Below are 19,649 nucleotides of genomic sequence, written 5' to 3'. Positions count from 1 at the left end.
CTGCGTTTTCTTTCTTAAATTTTGGAATGGTGTGAACGAAAATAAAACGAATTACAATATTATAAACGTAAACAGCATGTCAAAAAATGAAAAATATTGATCTTTGAATAAACAATAAAAATATCAAATAAAAAACAGAAGTGACAAAGCTACCACACATTTTTTCTCGATAAAGTTTTTTTTTTTTTTTTTTTTTTGTATTTTTTTTAGTCACAATATGTCGATCCTTCTGCCTCGGCTTTCTCAAAGTGTTCCCAGTCGGATACAGCACCACTTGTGTCCAATTTAGAGACATTTTTGGGCAGCAACAAGATGGCGGCAGAGAGTACAGTTTTGTTCTATATCTTGCCTTGAAGAAACGTCCCGGGACTAGAATTCAGGTGGAACTGGGATGCGTTGGAGGTATATTTTTTAAAACTTTGTTGTCTAGTCTCCCAGCATTTTAAGAGATCATTGGTCAAAGAGTTGCTCCCAAGTCTATGTACAAGTCGGTGAGCGTAGATGTGAGTGTAAGTGTCCACTAGGGGGTCTCTAAAACCAAAAAGGTAATAGTTTTGAAAAGTTGAAAGTTTAGTGTGCAAGTGTGTGTATGTGTTGAGTGGTTCTTACAAGTGCCAAGTTATCAAAATGGAGGTAAAGCAGTGCTCCACAGTCTTGGTTCTTAGTGAAGGAGGATTCAGAAACCCTGTATACAGTTCATGTTCTTGGTTGTTTGCTTAAAATTATAATAATAAAAAAAAACTAAATAAAAACATTCGTATTTCTTTTTTCTTTTCTCTTAAGTGTTGTCCTTTGCCCCTTCGTAGTGACAGAGAGAAGGGGGCGTGGTCAGTCTCAAGCCCCGCCCTAAAACAGGTAAGTAGGGAGGGGCTAAGTGGGATGGGTCCAGCTAGGGTCCCTTGCCAGCTCCTTATAAGGTTTGAAAGCAGTGTAGTTGATGATAGGTTGCAGGGGGGAATGGTTCTGAAGCATTTTGTCGAACTCCAACCCCACGATAAAGCAATTTAAACCGGATGGGATGGTACCAGATGGATACCGGATGGGCTCGTTGACGGCGGTTGATTCTGTAGCAGTTGGTGCTCCGATACTTCTTTGCAGACACAGGATACTGAGGTGTTTGCAGGATGGGATAGGTTCTTGGTGGTCTTCGGTCCAAGGTGGGATGGGTTCTTGTTGACCTCAATCATCGTTTTTGGTAGGATGAGTCCTACAGAATTTTGGGATTTATAGAAGGGCATCCTGGGTAGAACCTCCAGTGCAAGGTAAAGAATGTGGTGTTACTTTCTGGGTGGGATGGGTTGTACTAGTTTGTCTTCACCCTAACTGGGGTTGAAGATTTTTAGGACTTTGTAAGTATCTGGTATGTTGGCAGGTGGGATGATTCATGGTGGTGTTGAGTCCAGGGTGGGATGGGTTCTTGGTGGTCTTGGGGCCAAGGTGGGATGGGTTCTTGTTGACCTCAATCATCGTTTTGGTAGGATGTGTCCTACAGAATTTGGGGACTTTTGGGGAAGCACATCCTGGGTAGTGCAGTCTCCTTGCAAGGTAAAGAATGTAGTGTTACTTTCTGGGTGGGATGGGTCCTACTAGTTGGTCTTTACCCAAACTGGGGTTGAAGATTTTGGGGAGTTTGTAAGAATCTGGTATGTTGGCAGGTGGTCCTTGGTGGCCTTGGGTCCAGGGTGGGATGGGTTCTCTGTGACCTCAATCCTTGTTTTTGGCATCCTGGATAGAACCTCCAGTGGAAGGTAAAGAATGTAGTGTTACTTTCTGGGTGGGATGGGTCCTTCTAGTCAGCCTTTACCCTAACTGAGATGGTCGTTTTGAGTTGAAGATTATTTGGGACATTGTCAGATAAAAGTGGTATGTTTGCACGTGGGATGGGTCCTTGCTCGGTGGTCTTGGGGTCCAAAGTGGAGTGGTCCTTGGTGGTCCTGGGTGCAGGGTGGGATGGGTTGTCTTTACTCCAGCAGCTCCTCTGTGGGCAGGTCTTCCTCCAGGTCGCGTTCGTCGCTGGGGAGGGGCAGGCTGTGTGAGACCCCGGTCAGGAGGGATACGGGTCGGCTGTCCTCCTCCAGCTCGGTGGGCTCCTCCTTCACGTGCACCTGGTGGCTGAGGAGGAGAGGGACACAAACGGGTGATTAAGAACTAATGAATTTAAATTTTAGGCAGTTGTTTTAAAGAAAGAGTCTGTGAAATTACCATAGTGTCTGTAGTAGTGATGTGAAATGTAGTACCAGTACCATTTGCAAGTAGCAGTAGTAGTAGCAGTAGCAGCTGAATACTGAATAGTAGTACCTGTACTGCTGTGGGCTGAGGGTAGGGCTGTGTGTGTATAATAGTAGTAGTAGCAGTATCAGTAGTAGTAGTAGTAGTAGTAGTAGTAGTAGTAGTATCTGTACTGCTGTGGGCTGAGCATGGGTGTGTGTGTGTATGTAGTAGTAGTGATAAAGAACTAATTCATTTAAATTTTATTCAGTTTTTAGAAAGAGTCTGGTGTGAAATGGCCTTAGCGTCTGCAGTAGTGATGTGAAGTGGTTCAGTATGGATTGCATCACATCCAACAGTACCATTTGTTAGTAGCAGTAGTAGTAGGAATCTGAGCAAAAGTACCTGTAGGAATGTTTGTAGTAGAAGCAGTTATGTTGGTAATGGTAGTATTCATGCTTGTATCGCCCAGGAGAAAGATGATGTTGTATGTTTGGAGCGTTAGTAATATGCAGTAGTAGCAGCAGGTCTGGTCTGGTCCAGATTTAGTTCTAGCAGTACTAGTATTAGTAGCACTAGTTGTGCTAACAGTAGTAGTCTGTCCTGTCATGAGTTCTGTCAGATTTACCTCTAAGATGAGGAGACATTGGCATTTGTGTTTGTATATTATACTGTGCAGTGTATTTTTTATTTTTATTGTTATTATTATTATTTTTACTATTTAATATGAACCAGATATTCTGTGTTATTAATAAAGATTGAATTGAATTACTATTATCAGTAGCCGTACCTGTGTGGGGCTGTGTATATGTAGTAGTAGTAGTAGTACCTGTACTGCTGCGGGCTCAGCGTGGGGCTGCAGCTGCCGTTGCTGTGCACCTGCTCCACGGTGGAGCTGACGTCGTCGTGTCCCACGTGCAGCATGTTGAGGCTGGGGGCAGAGGGAGGGGTCCCCAGAGACGAACTGTTCAGGAGGGACAGGCTGCTTTCCGCCAGCGCCGCCTGAACACACACACACACACACAGACACACAACACACGGTTACTCTACGTACAGGGCAAAACATCACATCATGGGTTCACTTTTTTAACTTTGAGTCATTCCCCTAATTCCTTCTACGTAGTAAATACATCAGTAAAAATATACTTGAAAGGTAGAATAATATAAACAAATAAAAATTAGAAATAGATATAAACAGTAGAGGTATAATGTAGTGTTACGTTAAATAAACTCCTACATTAAACTAAATCATCGTCTATGGAAGATTTACTTTACTTTAGACGAGGACTGTCACAATAACAAAAAAAGTACTTTACGTCACTGACACAAAGGAGGGGGGTTCCCAGTGAACATATTTTGAAACAGACAGTATCATTAAAAAGCCTGAGTTGCAAAAAATAAACAGCAAAATGAACAGAATGAAATCTATGGAAAAATCTCCCCACTACTGCAAAGAAAAAGTACCCAAAATAAATACTGAGCCCCAAAATACACTGAAAAATAGGGCGATAGAACATTTTTAGCTCAGTTTTCAGGATTTTTTTTACATTTCTGTATCATTAATTTAATTCTATTTGATACATTTGAATCTGGTTTAAGTAATGTGATGTTCAGGTTGTGCATATACTGATAAAAAAAACACTATCCTAGAAATGGGAATGACGGCTGCTTCCGTACTCTCACCACAAAATGGACACGTGACACTGACTTTGAAAACCTAATCGAGACAAAACGATGGGAGTTTTGAAGAAGAATTTACAAAGCTTCAAACGCTCCGCTGTGAGAACGGCTTTGCTCATTTGGAAGTGATTCAAAAGACTGTAAACCGGGACCGTGTTATGAAATCCATTTGCACTCGCCATAATTAAACCAAAACTGCCGAGTGAGCAGATGGCAGACGCAGTAGTGCACGTTACATCTTCTCTAAATCTCTTATTTTAAATTTATTTTTTGTTTTAATAGCATCTGGAATATTTCATCAATATAACTCTTCAAATCTACTTTATTTTAGGGTTTTTTTTGCAGTTTTTTTCTCATAAAACAAGACAAAGTTTGATTATTAAAATACTAAAATGATGTAAGTGAATATTGAACCCTTTATGAGTTTTTTGAAAATAAATGATATGTAAAAATAATTGCTGTATTCTCCTTGTAGCACATTTAACTTGTTTATGAACTTAACGCACCACTAGGGGGCACTTAGACACAGGGCATGACGGCTTGTGCATCCAGGAGACAGCGCTGCCTGGGGTAGCTCCTTCTCCGCAATCCTTTTAATAATTGTAACTTCAAATTTAGGTTATAAAAACGAACCTGGGAAATATCTTTAGCGTCTACAAACCAACTTCAAATTTTGTCTATAACGATATGAACCAACCGGGCGTTTTTTCTCACTCAAACGAGAAAAAAGACAGGATTCTGGCTCGCTTTTTGAGTCTGGGACAGGTGATAATTTTCTGCTCTAACCTTAATTGACAAGTACGGACTGCGATAAATCATGTAAAAAAATTGCTCTGGCGAAAGGGAGAGAGGAAGAGAGGAAGAAGAGAGGTGGAGGAGGTGAGAGAAAGAGAAAAAGAGAGAAAGAAAGAGTGAGGAGGGGAGCGGGGGTCATTAGGGAATCTGCTAATTATAAAAGAGAATTGATATTAGTGCCCTTGATGCTGATTGGCTGCTGCTGCTCTGAGGGGTGTGAGCGGCGGCGGTGACGGCGGAGGCTGCAGAAATGGGACAGCGATGGGTCGGAGGGCTGAGCCATTTTGAAAAGAATTGTGTAATTGCGTTTTTTTTTTTTTTTTCCTGGCTAATATTTCGAAAAGATTTTGAAAAACATCTGCGCACATTTTAAACTCATCCAGGAGGAGAGATCGAAATATGAACGGCTAATGTCACATTTCAGAGCGTGTTTGGAGAGGTCGGAGTTAGCAGGTTTACACACTTAATAAAGCCAAATGGAGAGGAGTATTTCGTTCAGTATATGACCTAATTACTGCAGTATTTATCATTAGCTAATTATTACAACGGATACAGTGTGTTGGAGCTGGTGTTGGGTGGGGGCGTACCTGGTAGCTGGCGTTTAGGGATCCAAAACCCAGGCCTGAAATCATGTTCTTCACCAGAGTGGGGCTTCTGTGGACACACGGGGAGAATACAAATTATATACATTAAAAAGTACATTCGTTTCTGTATATTCTGTACACATTTTGATTTTTGGGTTCACTAGAATAAAGCTGGATCAATACTGTGGTTTTCTTTTATCCAGTGGTGGAACGTAACCAAGTAAAAGTAGTAAAGTACTGCATTTAAGTATACATTATTAAGTATCTAGTAGATTTTAAAGTGGTTAATTCTTACGTTTACTACATTTGAGAGCAGTATCTGTGCTTTCTACTCCGATACATTTTTGAACAGGACTGAAAAGTAAAAGTTTTGGTTTTTTGTTTTTTTTCTGAGACCTGCTGAAAAGTCTGAGGGTTTATTTTTAATATGTTCATAATTTGGGGAAAAAAATACAAATAAAAACAGCTAGGAAAAAAAAAAGTTGCTTCTGTTGAAAAATTCAGCACAAATCTGTATCAAAATCACTACATTTGAAGCTTTATTCCACAATATCTGCATGAAATACTTGTAGTTTTTGCTCTTTATGTACATTTTTAAATAGATAGTTTTATTTAAGTCATTTTTTTTTCAAATTATACTTTTACTCGAGTATTTCCTTGCTCTGGTATCTGTACTTTTACTTAAGTAACAAAATGGAGTACTTCTTCCACCGCTGTTCGTATCAGCAGCACAGACCTGGATTATTCTAACCTGTGTGAATTCTCTGTGTATTATATTTCGAAAATTGTTTTGGTTAAATATTTCTATGGCAACATAAAGTATTAAAAAGATAATTTCAGAGTTTTTTTCCACTTAAATCAGAGTAACTTTTTATCCATCCATCCATTGTGTTCCGCTTATCTGGGGCCAGGTCGTGGGGGCAGCAGACTGAGCAGGGACTCCCAGACTTCCCCTACCCCAGGCACTTCCTCCAGCTCCTCTGGTGGGACCCCCAGGTGTTCCCAGGCCAGCCGAGAAACATAGTTTTTATGTTTTGTTCCAATAAAATGTGTACAGTTTGGACTTTTCAGATCAACTAAGACGCTGGTTCATAGAGTGTGAGTGCAGCCCATGTGTCACTACGTCTGTGCACGTGTTTACAGTCTGTTTACACGTGTGTTTAGAGTCTGTTTACACGTGTGTTTACAGTCTGTTTACACATGTGTTTACTGTGTGTTTACAGGCTCCGACGAGGCCTCACTGCTCCCACTGCGGCTGCGTCCAACACCATTCACAAAATCAAACTAATTTAACTCTGACTTTAGGAAAATGTTTAAGATAAATGGTGACGAGTTCAAAATATACAAAGAAGTTACTCACGCAAACATTTGGACATCTTCAAAATGAGAGTGAGACTTGTATTACTCTCCTCTCCTTTAATTAATATAATACGGTCCACAGTAGCACGCTAGCTAGCTCACCGCGTCTCAAAACTAACGGTCACTGTTGTTAAAATCACATAAACAACCTATTAAAATTCAAATTAATACCAGATTATTTTTATATGTCGCATACTTCAGTTTGTGGTGTTGTTTTAATAATTATTATGCCTCAAAATTAGCATTAGCGTTAGCATTGGAACGCAAACATGCCTCTTTCTAAACGCAGAAGCATTTTTAAACATTTTATTTATGTAGTTGTCCTTGTCCACTGTCTCATCTTTAAATATTTATTCATCTTAGCCAAAACCTCATAGAGATACAATTGGACAGGAAGTAGTGACGCTAACAGTGAGGCTAGCAGGCGCAATTATGTTATGTTCTTCTCTCAGATCAGGCCACAAAACAGTATTTCTAGTTTTCCTAAGTGAAATACTTGTTTTTCTCAGTGTTGTTGTTGTTGTTGTTGTTTTCTGAAGCCCCGGGGCAGTGTGTTTTGTTGTATCGTGCTAGTTTGACTGTGGTCGTACCCGGTCATCTTTGGTGGTCTCCTCTTTTGGTACTCGACCTCGTCCACGGTCCAGACGGCTCCCTTCACGTTCTCCACACGCACGAAACACTTGTGCAGGCTCAGGTTGTGGCGCACGGCATTCTGGGTAAAAGAAAAGATGGGAGCTGTGTTAGCTTCACTGTTATGGGTCTTAGAGGAGGGAGTTTTAGGAAATGTATGTGAGATTTTTAATATAATTAGTCTACACTGCAAAAATCTGACAAATTAAACACACAGAAAAAACAATGACTGAGATACAAAAATGTAAATAGAAACAAAACTTTATGGACAGTGCGATTCTGCCTCAGTAAAGTTAATATAAAACTGTGTCCATGGGCTTCAGAATAATGAAAAATGACTAACAAAGTAAAAGTAGTAAAGTACTACACTTCAGTATAAACATTTGGTATATGTACTTTACTTAAGTAGATTTTAAAGTGATTAAATTTTACTTTTACTTCACTACATTTGAGAGCAGTATCTGTACTTACTACTGCATTACTTTTTTTGAAAAGACATGAAAAGTAAAAGTATTTTTTTTTATGATTGTTTGTTTTTAACATGTTCATAATTTGAGCAAACAAAAATATACAAATAAAAACAGCTAGAAAAACGATTGATTCTGTTGTTTCTATTGAACAAAATTCAGGACAAATCTGTATCAAAATCATTAAATTTGAAGCTTTATAAGACTCAAAATATGTGTGAAATACTTTACTTTTTACTCTTTAAGTACATTTTTAAACAAGTACATTAATACTTTTACTCAAGTCCTTTTTTTTCATGTGATACTTTTACTAGAGTATTTCCCCCCCCCCAGATTTTGTACTTTATCTTAAGTCACAAAATTGCGTACTTCTTCCACCACTGAAAATTAGGACAGTTGCCATAGAGATTAACAAGTTCAACAAAATATTACATCTCAAAATGTTGCATACGCCATAAAGCTCAGATCCATGAGTATACACACACACACACACCCCCGCACGCACACACACACACACACACACACACACACACACAGTCATAGAAGTGCTTTAAAAAAAATCCAATGACTATAATACATCCACACACCTCGTCTTAGTATTAATTAAACTTTATATACAGATAGTGAATTTCTTCTTCTTGTGTCAAATAAGTGGAATAGTTTGAGTAACAGTCGTTCTTTGGTAAGACTCTAAAAACGTGGCCCTAATGAGACCCAATACAAACCCTCACACACCAGTTTATCTTTGAGCTAATGTTTCATGTTTTTACTCATTTTGTTTTAATTCCTGGCTTTGACGTGAAACGAAACAATTTAGCTTCTTTGGCAAAACCCATTAACATTACTGCTTTTCAAAATAATCTTTTTAATATCTTGCAGAAATTCCTTGATATTTCTGCCGCGAGCGTGGCCTTAATAACTAATCACTAATCACCAACTATTTCTATTTTCGCTTCCAGTCCAAGAAACGCTTCACCATTTTAAAATTCGTCAGCAAAAAAAGTATGGCATTTTTGTTGTCGCCCCACGTTAATAAACGGCGACGCTGCTTTCTTTGTATTTTTATCTTAAAATTTGCTAATCGCTAGCACAAAGAGGACGCGGAGACGCTAGCGCTATCTCTCCTCCGCCCCCCCCAGGGACCATCCTCCCCTTTTCATCTGCTATTTGTAGTTTGTTCATGCCCAATTTCATTAGCCATTTTAATTCGTCTATAATTAAATGGCGCATACTCTCCCTGACACGGCGTTGGAGAGGGGCGGGCGGGCGGAGGGGGGGGGACAGGAGCAGGCGGCCGTCACTCGTTTGTCATAATCACATGCAAAAAACAGGGAAAAAAAACACACATACGTAATTATACAAGCTGTAATCAGCCGACAGGAGAGGCCAGAGAGGAGAGCGCACTATAAAAAAGACTTCAACTCAGGATCATGATTGGAGTAATATTACACGTTTTACATTCAACGACTCAGGGGTTTATTTTTATTTTATTTCTACGGACGTTCTGTTGTTTTGAATATATGATTTATTAACATTTACTGACTATGTGGTCAAAAAAATCCCAAAAATGCAGCTTAAAATAAAACAAAATGAGTTTGAACCAATAAAAATAACTCAAATTTAGTATAATATTTTTGTCTAATAAGTTAAAGCTGTACCGTGTAACTTTTCTAGAGGATTATCTGCCATTCGCTTGTCTCCATGGAGATTTCATCGCTTTGCCTGGAATATCACGCACTCTTACTTATATTTATATTGATATCTATCTTATATAATTACACTTATAATTACAGTTGTGTTTATTGAAAAACTGGATCTCCTCTCCACAGATCTGACCTGTAACTTGGCCTGGCAGTGTTTCCACGGTGATAGATAGAAAGTTTAATGCCATACTATGCAACATTCCAGGCAAAGCAACAACACACCCACAGTAGCAAGTAGGTAACAGACTTTCCACTATAAATGTCCCACAGTGCAGCTTTAATAAACCATGTTCTGTAGGATTTGTGTCGTTTGATCTGGTCCTGATGTGTTTTTTGCAGTGTGCCTGATCTCCGGCGCTCCCCTGCACACCTCCCATAGACATATTATGAGGCAGCGACGCTAAGTTTTGTAAATGAGAATGACCCCAATCTTCTGACAGTGCAAACACAGACACGCACACGGACGCACCGCCATGATGGTGAAGATGATGAGGAAGGGGGGAGCGCGCGGGGGGGGGGGGGGGGGGGGGGGACAGAGAGAGGAAGACAGCAGAGAGAGAGGGAGTGAAGACAGGAGAGAGAGAGAGAATGGAGAGGAAGATGATGAGGAAGGGGGGAGCGTGGGGGGGGGGGGGAGAGAGAGGAGAGAGACAGAGAGAGGAGAGAGACAGAGAGAGAGGGGGAGAGAAAGGGAGTGAAGACAGGAGAGAGAGAATGGAGAGGAAGATGATGAGGAAGGGGGGGAGCGCAGGGGGGAGAGAGAGGAGAGAGACAGAGAGAGAGGGGGAGAGAAAGGGAGTGAAGACAGGAGAGAGAGAATGGAGAGGAAGATGATGAGGAAGGGGGGAGCATGGGGGGGGAGAGAGGAGAGAGACAGAGAGAGGAAGACAGCAGAGAGAGAGGGGGAGAAAGGGAGTGAAGACAGGAGAGCGAGAGAGAGAGAGAAAGGAGAGGAAGATGATGAGGAAGGGGGAGCGTGTGGGGGGAGAGAGACAGAAGAAGACAGCAGAGAGAGAGAGGGGAGAGGGAGTGAAGACAGAAGAGAGAAAGGAGAAGAGGGGAGTGCAGGGGAGAAAGAGAGAGGAGGGAGAGACAGAGAGAAAGAGAAAGAGTGAGAAGACAGGAGAGAGAGGGAGTGGGAGAGAGAAGAAGTGAGAGAAAATGAGCGAGGGAGGAGTAAGACAGCAGAGAGAGAAAGAGAGAGGAGGCAGAGAGCGAGAAATGGAGAGAAGACAGGAGAGAGAGAGGGAGGGGGCAGAAAACAGTAGAGAAAGAGAAAGAGAGAGAGGCAGTAGAGCAAGAGAAGGGGGAGGAAGATGATGAGGAATGGGGGGGGGAGAGAGGAAGGGAGAGAAAGCAGGAGAGAGAGCGAGAGAGAGAGACAGGGAGAGAGGACAGCAGAGAGAGAGAGAGAGAAAGAAGAAGGAGGCAGAGCGAGAGAAAGGGGGGGGAGATGATGAGGAAGGGGACAGAGAGAGATGGAGCAAGAAAAGACAGGAGAAAGAAAGAGACAAAAAGAGAGAGAGAAGACAGGAGGGAGAGAGGGAGGGAGGTGATTTGCATTTTCGTGATCAAACGCTAATTCTGATGGTTAAAATATTAGCGGGGCATTTACGCAGAGGCACAACACACTGACATCCACACAATATGATGAGGGGGCAGAAAGGACTAGGAAGGGGTTTTTTTCTCAGGTTTTTCTTACGAACAAAAACATTTTAGACCAAAAGTTGACAATCTCACCATTCACAATTTATGTCTTGTTTCGTAAGAGAAAAATACATATTAATAACATTTGTAATAACCACGTGTAGAGAGATAATATCATGCAACTGCTCCTGCTACTCAATAACTGTGCTAATCTCTGTCTGAAATCCAGTGCTGCAGGTGTTAGGCTAACTCAGAGGTGAACCACTAAAACTCCTCACAATCTACTTAGAAAATCTTGTTAAGTGGAAATTTTTTACAGCCAACAGTGTCTTTAAACTGGGACGAGGGGGCCTTTTTACTCTCACGCACCTGGGACACTGGTTTAGACCTGATGTAGTCTTAATGTAGTCCTGATTAAGTAGATCTTAGTTTAGTCTTTGGTCTTGATTATTTGTGGCCATACCTTCTTTACCTCTAATTTTTTTTTTTACTTTATTTTTTTGTATATATTTTTAAATTATTATTATTCCCATTCGTTGAAAACTGCTCACATAAGAGCTCTTAAACTACACTATACCCCTATATCTTATACGCACCATTTTAAAATTCATATGTACATTATTCTTCTCATTACGCCGCACCCAGTTGTCTCCAAACCGTCTTCCTCCTCCTCTCCTCTTTTATCATCCCTCCTTCTCTCTCTCCCTCCGTTCTGTCTGATCAGTGACTTCTGGCTCGTGACACTCTGCACCTCTCATGAAATATAATGACTTATTAAAGGACGGCACATATCTTTGGCCCTGTTTAACTCGGCGCGGCCCCCCATATAAATACATGAGGCTATCTTTAAGGGTCCAGGGGCCAGGAGAACACGCGCGTGCAACATTAATACTTAAAATTCATAAAAGTCCGATGAGAAGGAGAGATATTTGAAACGGGCACATCTCTTAACCTGCCTAAGCGGTTCCCCAAGTTCAGCTTTGGCTATTAGAGGAGAGGAAAAAGTGCCAAGGTCCTCGTCCGTCACCTATTTCCCCGTCTCCTTGTCTCCTTTCCTTGCATCCTCGGCTCCTGGTTTCTCAGGAGGAGCGGAAATTAGCGCGCGGTTTGGAGGAATTGGGTCAGCACCTACAGAACCAATTATCAGGCCAGATGTGTGCAATACTGACGGAGATAGAACGTAATGTGGCTGAAGCTTTAGCGCTGAAACGGATTTGAAAAAAGTTCATTTTTGGAACTACATTATATTTTTCATTTCGTCTATATTTTTGTATTAATTGAGAATGTGAAATGTTTATCTTTTATGCGCTGTTAATCACCTTATAATAATAGCGATGACTTGAAAATGAAAATGTATTTAGTTACAGAATACTGAATAAGAGAGTTCTGTTTTCTGAATACTTATACTAATAATATAATGATAATAATAATAATATAATAATAATAATAATAATAATAATAATAATAATAATAATAATAATAATAATAATAATAATAATAATTCTGAATACTTGGAATAATTTAATTTAATAATTTAAATCATAAAGTAAAAATGCAACATAAGATTAAAAACTGCTTCATGTTTGTTTCACTGTTTGCTCTTTGTATATTTATTATGAACTGGAGAAGTTAAAATCACACCTGAGCTGTGTTTCATATTTAGAAATTCCGATCACGAGTATCATAGCAACCAAAGAGCCAATCCAGAGCGAGGCTGTTGAAGGTAACGCTCCTTCCCGTCTGCATCGCTGGCTTAGCAGAAAACACTGTCAATCAAACTTGTTACTAACACTAGCAGGAGCGACTGGGGGGAAAGAAGACGCTCGATTTGTCTGCTGTTAATGTTCATATCTTGATTTTACGGACACAATAGCGAAATAAAAACAGCAGGATCATGTAGAGCGGGTTAATCCGAACATTTTAAGACCAAAATGACGAGTCTGACAGCAGTAGTTACGCAGAGAGGGGCGACGGTTTTTCAATAGAAAGTGAACTGGAACCAGAGTCGATGCTCACTGCCTGTTTGGAGCGCGACAGCTAGCAGGTTAGCTATGTCCATTTAAATAAACAGTCTACGATCGAAACACAACTGAGTAAGCTGACGATGACTGAACACCAGTAGAACATCATAAAAGCTCATTTTGTTTAATACGACTCCTTTAAACGTGTCGTCAATAACACAATCCAAACTGTACGCCGTGTCAAACGCACACACACACACACACACTCGCAGCTCCTCCACAGCCCGCAGTGTGCCTGAGGTCTGTGTGTAAGCCGTGGGAGAGTGGTTGCGGTCGGGTTTGACTCATGTTGTTTCGGGGCCTTCGCCTCAGACCACAAAAATACAATCATCGAACTGTGTATTCCATATTACACACACGTCTATGTCCCAATGAGAGGGACCATTTAGGACCCACCGCAGATTCACAACACTCTCACTCACGTCTACACAACTCAAGACTTCAATCTGGAGACGTTTGGATCACGAAATGTGTTAGATAAACCCCAGGAATGAAAAATGATCTTATATTCCAAAACGGCGATGTATTTGTATAAGCAGAGCTGTTCTCAAGGTATTCATTACAATATTACTGCTCATCTGTGGTGGAAGAAGTACGCAGTTTTGTTACTTAGGTAAAAGATATTGGGGCAAAAAAATACTCAAGTAGAAGTATTCAACTACCTGTTTAAAAATGTACTTAAAGAGTAAAAAGTAAAAGTATTTCGTTCATATTTTGAGGCCTTATAAAGCTTGAAATGTAGTGATTTTGATACAGATTTGGCCATATTTTGTTCAACAGAAACAATTACATTATGTTTTTTACAGTTGTTTTTCTTTGTATATTTTTGTATATTTCAAACTATGAACCTGTTGAAATAAACCCCTCAGACTTTTCAGCAAGTCTCAGACAATAATAAAAAATACTTTTACTTTCCAGGCCAGTTAAAAATGTAGTGGAGTAGAAAGTACAGATACTGCTCTCAAATGTAGAGAAGTAAAAGTAGAAAATATCCACATAATTTGTACTAAAAGTTGTATTTAAGTTCCACCACTGTTACTCATACTGCTTCTACTGCTACTACTACTTGACAGTTGCTACTACTAGAGCCACACAGTTAAGACTGTCCTCTACAAAGTATGAAATATCCCGTCTTTTCTTAGAAAACTCTTGTACCTGTAGTTTAGACTTCTACAAACATGTTCTGAAATGCCTGGGATTCTTACATTGCAGTTCATCGGTTCAGATTTCAGTTTTTTCTCAAACGCTCTCTGATTACAACGTGTACTTTGAAAATGTTCTGTTTGCATTTCATTACATGTTTTTAAAAAGTACTATTCTGTTCAGTCTGATCTTTTTCCCAAAATCATTATCACTACTACTACTACTACTACTACTACCACTAGAACTGCTATTATATCTGTTCAGCCAATTACTGATCATTGTGTTTTAATTACAAATCCCATTCGAACCTTTTTCCTTAATGTTTTACGGACAATAAAAAGTGTAAAATAGGGGTATTTTAAGTATGAATATTAAAGTTATAACATAATCTCACCTTCCACGTGGCTGTGTTTCTCCTGAAGTAGGCAAATTTTCTCGTGAACCAATTGTAGATTTCATTCAGAGTCAGCTGTCGGTCCGGAGACTCCAGGATCGCCTGAAGAAACATGTTTGATTTATTTGAGCAATAAAATAATAAAGAGATAAAAAAAAAAACATATTTGGATTTCGGTGAGTGCTTACATGGCGTATGAGGGAGGCGTAGGTGAACGGGGGCCGGACATCAGCGTTTTTGTAGAACTCGCAGTTCTGAGCCAGCTCTGGAAAAAGTACAGAAAAAAAAAAGATATTGTTTATATTTGCATGTTCTGCTTGTGTTGCTGTGGCAGAGTGGTTATCCTGTCTCCTGGAGCCAGAAGCGCGCCCATAACGCGTCGGCTAGCAGGTTAGCTATGTCCATTTACACATGCAGTCTATGGGGATTAGCTCAGCAGCATTAGCTCAGTCCTTGTTAGCCTCGTTAGCCTTACCTGAAGCTATGGGCGTGCAGTACTTGTCTGAGTTGCGTCTGCGTATGGGCCCCACCCCGTGAGAGTGGGCGTGTGGGTGCAGGCCTGAGGAGCTGATGACGGAGGGTCCCGAGCGCAGGGGGGTGATGGGCGCCGCGGCCGAGGTGGGCGGGTGGGGCAGACCCTCGGGATACATGTCACTGTCCCGCTTCAGGAGGGCAGCACTGGAGGCTAGGTTCAACTGGAAAACATACAGGGATACACAGTGGACATTTTATTACTTTGCCAGGAATAATCCATAGTACGGTATTAAACGTATCTATCTCCATGGAGACAAGCAGGCGACACCACCAGGTCAGATCTGTGGAGAGGCGATTCCGCTCAAACTAATAATGCATGTTTACAAGGGTTAACGGAATAAATATACGATAGATACTGTACGTTTAATGCCATATTGTGCAACGCTGCAATATTTGAATACTTGTGTGTATTTTCTATGTTCAGACAAAAAAACACAGTATATAAAAGCCATAACTGATTCAAAAATCCCATCGTTGTACACAAGTGTGAAGCAATGATAAACGCCGATGTTCAAAAGGTCATAGTTTCCGTGTGTTTAAAATGTTCATTATTATTGTGTTATTACTGCTCTGATCTGAACAGCAGTGTAGTAATGACACCGGGGGGACCTCTGCTTCTGTCCCTGTCTCTGTGTACTCTGTGTGTACTCTCTGTGTACTCTGTGTATACTCATGTACGTGGTATTTTCAACAGGATCCGCGTGGACTATAACACACATTGTAAAGTTATTTATACACATGACCCAGAGCCAATTAACCCCAGTTTACCCAAACACACCACAGACGGCGGTTTATTAAGGACACACACACACACACACACACTCTCTTCTCTCTCTGCAGTCTCTCTCTCCTTCTACCTTTCTCTCCCTATCTCCTTCAGTCTTAACCTATAGTCCATCTCTCTCAACTTTCCCCTCTGTCTCTCCCGCCACCATACATACATCCCTCTTTCTCATTGTCTCCCTCTTGTTCTTTCACTCCTCCCGTTTATCTACAACTCTCCCTCGTCACTCCCTCCATCTCTTTTTCCGTGCCACCCGCTCTTCTCTCATGTCTCTTATCTTCTCTCTCTATCTATCTCTCCCTTCATTCTTGCTTCTCTCCCTCTCTCAGCCCCTCTCTTCTCGTTTGTCTTTCTCTTCTCCTTTCTCTTCTCTCTCCCTAGGGTAGGGTACACTTTTCTGTGCTCCGTCTTCTCCCTCTCAACCTCTCTCCCTACCTCTTCTCCTTCCCTCCATCCTTCTTCTCTGTCTCTCCCTCTCTCCCTTTGTCTCTCTGTGGTGATGCTGTGGTCACTACAGACCAATTAGACAAAACCAGAGTGTAGTCCAGGGGTGGGCAAACTTTTTGACACACATATATATGATATTAGAGATTTGGCCTATGACAATATGCAAGGCTCATTGTACAAATTGTTTTCCAAATGCATTAATTAAATTCATAATTAATGTATTAAATATCAGTTAAATAAACACTGCAGAAAAACTCACATTCAGTTTTATCAAGTGCCAAAAGATCAACAACTTTTGAAAAGGTAAATGGAACAAGGTTTACAAGTATCTATTATAATATGATTTAGTCACGTTCGGCGGGCTGGATTAATAAACCCAAAGGGCCGTAGTTTGCCCATGTCTGGTCTACAGAGTCTACAGAGTGTATAGAGCAGAGTGGACACTAAAGGATACAGAGGATACAGAGGATGCAGAGGATGCAGAGGATACAGAGGATACAGAGGATACAGAGGATACAGAGGATGCAGAGGATGCAGAGGATGCAGAGGATGCAGAGGATGCAGAGGATACAGAGGATGCAGAGGATGCAGAGGATGCAGAGGATGCAGAGGATGAAGAAGTAGACGAAGCAAAAGTGACAGATTTCTGAATGATGATAACTTGATCGTTGCTATAGCAATTAGCAACTTAAAACAAAATATTACATCTTTTGAATGGGAGAAATACCTCAAAATGTCGCTTATAACATAAAGGTAAGAAAAAGGTGAAACCCATGAATGGGACTAAAATATAACCTCAAAATGGCCGCCCTTCTGAAGTCTGAATAATTGGCCGTGGTAACAATAGACGCAGTAATAGTAGTTCTAGTACTAGCATTGTATTCAAAATTAGGCTTAGTAGGTGGTGACGGTTAAATGCTAATTAAACCCAAAAATGTCCGCAGTCCCCTCACCCCCCTCTGTGCGGGACGCGGTGGGGGCGGGGCTCTTTAACAGGTACTTCATTAACACGTCTCCACGGCAACAGTTCGACCTCGTTAATTGAGGCCAAGCTTTGTTTCCATTTGACCAAGCCCCGCCCCCTCCGTCCCTCCTCGTCCAATCCCTGACCCCAAAAGCCGCCATAGGACACGCCTCTTCCCGATTTCCTATTGCGTGTTAATGACAGCTGATCCCCATGCGATCTGCACATATACACACACACTCACACACACCCACATACACACACTCACACACTCACACACACACACACACTCACCCACACACGCACACACACACTCACACACACACTCATTCATATCCCCTCAAATTAAGACACTCGGCCTCTAATTGACAATTAATTTCAACATCTTCATATTTTAATAAGGCTCCTCGTCAATCGGAATCATAAAATATTCATTAGATAAGTAATAACAGGAGTCTACGCGCACACACATGCAGACACACCCCTACACACACATACACACACACACACATACACACACACACTCACACCCAAAGATGTGACGGGAGATTTGTGACTCCAGATAAAATATGAGAACCCACTTTGGGCCCAGATGACAAGAAAATGATCAAATTCAGCTTATGATGATTTAGGGCAGCAGTAGAGTAGTGCTATAGATGTAGGAGTAGTAGTAGTAGAAGTAGTAGTAGTAATGGTAGTAGTAGTCATTGTAGTATGATAAAAAAGGTATGATAAAAAAAACCCAAAAATGCAGGGTAAAATTGTAAAGTTGTGGTAGTAGTAGTAGCAGTAGTAGTAGTAAATAAGGTACAAAAAAAAAAAAAAACATACAAAAATGCAAGGTAAAAGGGCAAAAGTTATAGTAGTAGTAGTAGTAGTAGTAGTAGTAGTAGTAGTAATAGTAGTAATAATAATAGTAGTACTCGTTATAGTAGTAAGTAAGGTATGACACAAAGTACAAAAATGCAGGATAAAATTGTAAAAGTTGTGGTAGTAGTAATAATAGTAGCAGTAGTAAGTAAGGATACAAAATACAAAAAATACAAAAAAACAAAAAACAAAAAGTAAAAGTAAAAGTTGTTGTGGTAGTAGTAGTAGTAGTAGTAGTAGTAGTAGTAGTAGTAGTAGTAGTAGTAGTAGTAGTAGTAGTAGTAGTAGTCATTGTAGTAGTAAGTAAGGTATGGTAGATAAAAATACAAAAAATACAAACAAACAAAAAAAAAAAACAGGGATAAAAGGGTAAAAGTTGTAGTAGTAGTAGTAGTAGTAGTAGTAGTAGTAGTAGTAGTAGTAGTAGTAGTAGTAGTAGTAGTAGTAGTAGTAGTCATTGTAGTAAGTTATGTAAGTAAGGTATGATCAAAAATGCAAAAATGCAGGGTAACAGTCTGGTAGTGGGCGTAATAATAGTAGTAGTAGTAGTAATAGTAGTAGTAGTAGTAGTAATAGTAGTAGTAGTAATAGAAGGTAAAGCTATGATAGATAAACATATAGATATAATTTAGTTCATATTTAGTTGATTTTAGGTCTTGCAAATAACCCAAACTGATTGTATGTAAATGAGCTGATTAGTGATGAGTCTGAGTGAGTCACTGTATCTAAATGTATTTACACTAAACCCTCACTGTTCAATGCTGCAGGTTGTTTGTAAATAACAACAAACCCACAAACGGTCAATAGAGGGCGCAAGTGCCCAGAAAGTAAACAGGCCCAGGACACAGCCTCAGACTTTTACCTTTCACTTACACTTTACTTTACACACATCATTTCTGGACCATATGTGGAATTGTTTACGTCATATTGATTATCATTTTAAAACGTTACATATATTTTTCTGTTGACACATTTTCCCTGTATTTTATTTAATGTATAATTTAATAATTCTACCTCCATTTTAATCAAAGAAAAAAAAATGCTTGTAAATATTTAAATTAAAAAGAGGTGATTTTTAGCCTTTACGTAATAATAAAATATAAAAATAGTGTTGTTAAAGTGAACTCACGGGTTGGCTGAAGGGCTTGGGTTCCGAGGGCCTCATGTGCAGGTGAGCCATCATCGCCTGCAGCCGCTCGCTCTCTTTAGCCAGCTGTAGACACACACACACACACACACACACACACACACACACACACACACACACACACACGTTAGCATCACAATAATAAAGATACATGTTTATATATTTGTCACTGTAGTATTATAGTTTTGAATTGCATTTTGCCCAAACTGTACAAATAGGAAACAAAACCAATCTATAAATTGAGCATCCTATAAAAATACGACAAGATTTAA

General features: G+C 40.2%; 1 protein-coding gene across 2 annotated transcripts in view; it reads right to left on the bottom strand.

The window, feature by feature from the left end:
• Positions 1-1,400: 1,400 nt before the first annotated feature.
• Positions 1,401-19,649, bottom strand: part of foxp4 (forkhead box P4) — a 189,302-nt gene continuing 171,053 nt past the window's right edge. For both annotated transcript variants that reach the window (XM_033966672.2, XM_055222185.1), the window contains exons 11-18: positions 19,360-19,443; positions 15,107-15,326; positions 14,820-14,896; positions 14,632-14,733; positions 7,217-7,338; positions 5,271-5,337; positions 3,038-3,210; positions 1,401-2,112 (exon numbers count right to left, since the gene is read on the bottom strand). In XM_033966672.2, coding sequence (XP_033822563.1) covers positions 1,962-2,112; positions 3,038-3,210; positions 5,271-5,337; positions 7,217-7,338; positions 14,632-14,733; positions 14,820-14,896; positions 15,107-15,326; positions 19,360-19,443 — 996 coding nt within the window. In that variant the 3' untranslated portion in view covers positions 1,401-1,961. The remainder of the gene's footprint in view (positions 2,113-3,037; positions 3,211-5,270; positions 5,338-7,216; positions 7,339-14,631; positions 14,734-14,819; positions 14,897-15,106; positions 15,327-19,359; positions 19,444-19,649) is intronic.

Source organism: Periophthalmus magnuspinnatus, chromosome 5 (genome assembly GCF_009829125.3).
Source record: "Periophthalmus magnuspinnatus isolate fPerMag1 chromosome 5, fPerMag1.2.pri, whole genome shotgun sequence".
NCBI classification, from domain to species: domain Eukaryota; kingdom Metazoa; phylum Chordata; class Actinopteri; order Gobiiformes; family Gobiidae; genus Periophthalmus; species Periophthalmus magnuspinnatus.
Note: the sequence above shows the minus strand (reverse complement) of the source record. Positions and strands in the feature narration are given on the sequence as shown.